This window comes from Felis catus, chromosome D1 (genome assembly GCF_018350175.1).
Source record: "Felis catus isolate Fca126 chromosome D1, F.catus_Fca126_mat1.0, whole genome shotgun sequence".
Taxonomy (NCBI): domain Eukaryota; kingdom Metazoa; phylum Chordata; class Mammalia; order Carnivora; family Felidae; genus Felis; species Felis catus.
Window position 1 is genome coordinate 114,034,612 of NC_058377.1, and position 4,616 is coordinate 114,039,227.

Consider the following 4,616-nt stretch of genomic DNA (forward strand, 5'->3'; position numbering starts at 1 on the left):
CATCCTGAGGTTCTCAGCACGGTGTTGGCTCAGGCTGCATCATCTGAAGGCTTGAGTGGGGTTGGAGGAACCATTTCCAAGATGGCGCCCTCCACCCTCCCCTCTGCCCTCCCACCCCGTGGCTGTTGGCTGGAGGCCTCAGATTTTCACCACCTGGGCCTCTCTGTGCTCCACCCAGCAGGGGTAGTGACAAGAGAGAGACTACACTGCCTCTTATGACCTCCCCTCCAGATCACACAGCACCAGTTCATTCCAAGTGAATCACTATGCTAGTATTCTCACCTGCAGTCCTGTCCCCAAGTCTTCAGACTACCTTTCCTTGCTCAGCTGAATCAGCACTTCACCACCCAAAACAATATTGCCCTGTCACCTTTGCTTGACTTTTATTGTGGGTTCAGGTGATAGAAGTGCGAAAACCCATGCAATCAATCCTGCAATCTTCATGGGAAGCCCACGGTAACTATTCGGGGGAAATGCCTCCTCTCACGTGAAGCCATTTCTAGTGGGTTTTTAGTCTGGAGCTACAGACCACGGATGGACACCAGGTCCTATGGGGATTCTTGCAAATTTTGTGCAAAATTCCATGTTTATGTGCATATGCATAGACTTGTCTAAGGAGAACCTCATTTGAATTTCAAAGAAGGGTGTAGGAACCTAAAGTACTTAAGAATGGGTCCACAAGTGTGGTCCCCAGTGTGGAGCATAGAAAAGCATATTAAAACATATTTATGTTTCAGTTTCAAAAATGTGAAAAAATTAGCTAGTATGCAATATATGACTGGATAGGTCATATGTATCATAGAAATACACCTATTTTAGGGATGCATGGTGTTTAATAAAAGCTGTTTATTGATGAGTTTTCTACCAGAAAGGTCAGAGTCCACTAATGTGTTGATAGTTGAGCTGGAACATTTTAGGAGACTTTCCTAACATGTATGCCCGAGTACAGACACCTAGGATCCTAGAAGTCCAGAAGGGGAGCCCTAGCTCATTACCTGAGTCCTGTCCTGATCCTGAATCCTGTTCTGATCCTTAATTCTGTCCTGGTCCTGGGTCCTGTTCTGAGCCTGAACCCTATTCTGATCCTGAGTCCAGTTCTGATCCTGGGTCTTATCCTGATCCTGAATCCTGTCCTCGTCCTGTGTCCTGTCCTTATCTGAAGCCTTGTCTGGATCCTGAGTCTCATTCTGATCTTGAGTCTTGTTCTAATCCTGAGTCCTGTCCTAGTCCTGGGTCCTATCTTGATCCTGACTCCTATCCTGATTCTGAATCCTGTCCTGGTCCTGGGTCCTGTCCTGGTCCTGAGTCCTGTCCCAGTCCTGAGTCCTGTTCTGATCTTGAGTCCTGTTATGACCCAATCCAAAGTCCAATTCTGATCCTGGATCCTATCCTGATCCTGAATCCTGTCCTGGTCCTGAGTCCTGTCCTGACCCTGAGTCCTATTCTTCCCAGAGATGACAGGCAGGAGGAGACTCACTGTTCCAGATGTCTCCATGGACTTTGTCTCCCCGTGCCTTCTATGGACACTCACTGGGCTTTCACAGCCAGGGCAGCATCAGGAACATGATGGGGCAGTGCAGTGGGTTGAACAGTGTCCTCCTAGAATCTCAGAATATGACTGTATTTGGAAATCAGGTGTTTGCAGATGGAATCAAGTCAAGATGAGGTGGTCCTGGATGAGGGTGGGCCCCAACCCAATGGCTGGTGTCCTTGTAAGAGAGAAGAGAGGAGAAGTGAGGTGCAGACGCACAGGGAGAAAGGCCATGTGAAGACAGACTTAGGCTCCAGTTTGGGCCAGGGAGTGGCAGGGACACCGGCAGCCCCAGGAGCTGAAAGGGGAAGGAAGTGTCCTCCCGCAGAGCCTTGGGAGAGTGCAGGGCCCTGGCTACACCGTCTTAGACGTCCAGCCTCCAGAACCGTGGGAGCAGAACCGTCTGCTGTCTCAAGCCATCCAGTCCGGGTCACCTGTTCTGGCAGCCACGAAAAACTAACACAGGTAGCCGAGACGAACACAGCCTCAAACCAAGGATCCCGTTCCCATCACCTTCACCTGACACCGACGTGGAGGACGTCGTTATTTTCCAGGGAGGACGCGAGGGGAAGTCATGAACTAATGAAAGAGTCAAAACTGTGACAGCACTGAGGTTATTTTAAGAATAGACAAACAAACAAATACGATTTCCCTGGGGAAGTGGCACAAACAGGAACCAGGAAGTGACAGTGTGTCAGCCTCTCACCTGACCCTGGCGGGTATATACAGGGCCCCCGGCCCAGGAGGCTCCACACCTGAACACCTCCCCTCTGCACCTGCATCTCTGACCGACTCCGCCCAAAACCCACCAGAAACATGGGCTGCTGTGGCTGTTCTGGAGGCTGTGGCTCCAGCTGTGGGGGCTGCGGCTCCAGCTGTGGGGGCTGCGGCTCCAGCTGCTGTGTGCCCGTGTGCTGCTGCAAGCCCGTGTGCTGCTGCAAGCCCGTGTGCTGCTGTGTGCCAGCCTGTGCCTGTTCCAGCGGCGGCTCGTGTGGGGGCTCCAAGGGAGGCTGTGGCTCGTGTGGGGGCTCCAAGGGGGGCTGTGGCTCGTGTGGGGGCTCCAAGGGGGGCTGTGGCTCCTGTGGGGGCTCCAAGGGGGGCTGTGGCTCCTGTGGGGGCTCCCAGTCCAGCTGCTGCAAGCCCGTGTGCTGCTGTGTGCCAGCCTGTCCCTGCTCCAGCTGTGGCTCCTGTGGGGGCTCCAAGGGGGGCTGTGGCTCCTGTGGGGGCTCCAAGGGGGGCTGTGGCTCCTGTGGGGGCTCCAAGGGGGGCTGTGGCTCCTGTGGGGGCTCCAAGGGGGGCTGTGGCTCCTGTGGGGGCTCCCAGTCCAGCTGCTGCAAGCCCGTGTGCTGCTGTGTGCCAGCCTGTCCCTGCTCCAGCTGTGGCTCCTGTGGGGGCTCCAAGGGGGGCTGTGGCTCCTGTGGGGGCTCCAAGGGGGGCTGTGGCTCCTGTGGGGGCTCCAAGGGGGGCTGTGGCTCCTGTGGGGGCTCCAAGGGGGGCTGTGGCTCCTGTGGGGGCTCCCAGTCCAGCTGCTGCAAGCCCGTGTGCTGCTGTGTGCCAGCCTGTCCCTGCTCCAGCTGTGGCTCGTGTGGGAGCTCCAAGGGGGGCTGTGGCTCCTGTGGGGGCTCCCAGTCCAGCTGCTGCAAGCCCGTGTGCTGCTGTGTGCCAGCCTGTCCCTGCTCCAGCTGTGGCTCCTGTGGGGGCTCCAAGGGGGGCTGTGGCTCCTGTGGGGGCTCCCAGTCCAGCTGCTGCAAGCCCGTGTGCTGCTGTGTGCCAGCCTGTCCCTGCTCCAGCTGTGGCTCCTGTGGGGGCTCCAAGGGGGGCTGTGGCTCCTGTGGGGGCTCCCAGTCCAGCTGCTGCAAGCCCGTGTGCTGCTGTGTGCCAGCCTGTCCCTGCTCCAGCTGTGGCTCCTGTGGGGGCTCCAAGGGGGGCTGTGGCTCCTGTGGGGGCTCCCAGTCCAGCTGCTGCAAGCCCGTGTGCTGCTGTGTGCCAGCCTGTCCCTGCTCCAGCTGTGGCTCCTGTGGGGGCTCCAAGGGGGGCTGTGGCTCCTGTGGCTCCTGTGGCTGCTGCCAGTCCAGCTGTGGGTCATCCTGCAGCCAGTGCAGCTGCTGTGTCCCCATCTGCTGCCAGTGCAAGGTCTGAGGCTCTGATCTCAGGTCTCAGGTACCTCCTGCTGATCCAGGTTTCCCAAGTATGACCCATGTTTTGATGCTAAGTACCAAACCACACCTCAGGGTCCATCACCCTTGTAGAAAGAAGCTACATTTGGCTGCCAGTTCCTTGGGAGAAGGCACTCTAGTATCCAGTGTCTCCTGACAAATCCCTTCCCATGTCATTCCCTGGCTACACGTCCCTTCCCCCCTCCCCGACCTCCTGCTGGACAGTCCACTGAGAGGCATGTACTCCAATGAAGTCCTGTTTTCCATTTGGAACAGGCTGTGGGTCAAGGACTTCCATGCAGCTGCCTCGCATGTCAAACCCTCTGCTTTCTCTTAAACCCTCTGTTGCAAATCAGTAAAAACATCACCTTGACAAATTGTAACCCATGGCTTGTACGTTTCTGTCATTGGCCATTCCTATTCTGTGGTCACTGCTGTTGTTGTTCTCATTCTATTCCAGACTTGAGGGGGTTGGCGGGTCTGTTGGGGGTGCTAACATCCACCATCGGGAGGCAGCTGGCAGTCACCGTGGCCTCACACCTCTTCTGTGGTCTGTCTCTTCTTTCCTCAGGAGGCTTGCTTCCTCACATCTCCCCGGCCACTGATGTCATGACGACAGGAGAGTCCCCAAGGCCAAGCCAACAGGGACCCAGCAGCTGTGGCCAAGTCCTGGAGTTCTAGCCTCTGCCCTCCCCTGGTCCAGGCCTCTGCCACCCGCCTCCTTCTCTTCCAGCTGCAGGCAAAGCTGAATTCCTTGGTCTTGATCAAATGGCCAGGGGCTGTAGGGCTATGGTGCAACCAGCCTCTTGCCACAGGAAACTTGGACACTGGCTTGAGGAAGAGAGTTCATCTTCCATATCTGTGTCCTTGCCCTGCACCTGTCTATCCCAATCTGCATAATACATAAGGGATTGTCAAGAAAAAGAAAA

At 56.2% G+C, this 4,616-nt stretch overlaps 1 protein-coding gene across 1 annotated transcript; it reads left to right on the forward strand.

Annotated features, from left to right (window-relative positions):
- Positions 1–2,299: 2,299 nt before the first annotated feature.
- On the forward strand, positions 2,300–4,070 carry LOC123380674 (keratin-associated protein 5-6-like). Its single transcript, XM_045039724.1, has 3 exons — positions 2,300–2,488; positions 2,537–2,686; positions 3,563–4,070. Exons 1-3 carry the CDS (start codon positions 2,348–2,350, stop codon positions 3,668–3,670), a joined length of 399 nt encoding a protein of 132 aa, XP_044895659.1. The 5' UTR covers positions 2,300–2,347; the 3' UTR covers positions 3,671–4,070.
- The last annotated feature ends 546 nt before the right edge of the window (positions 4,071–4,616 follow it).

What these genes read in the sequence shown, in the direction of transcription:
- LOC123380674 (XM_045039724.1), top strand. Translation starts at nt 2,348, where the DNA reads ATGGGCTGCTGTGGCTGTTCTGGAGGCTGTGGCTCCAGCTGTGGGGGC. An exon ending in GCAAGCCCGTGTGCTGCTGT is followed by an intron (nt 2,489 to 2,536) that starts GTGCCAGCCTGT and finishes GGGGGCTCCAAG; the next exon opens with GGAGGCTGTGGCTCGTGTGG. An exon ending in GCAAGCCCGTGTGCTGCTGT is followed by an intron (nt 2,687 to 3,562) that starts GTGCCAGCCTGT and finishes GGGGGCTCCAAG; the next exon opens with GGGGGCTGTGGCTCCTGTGG.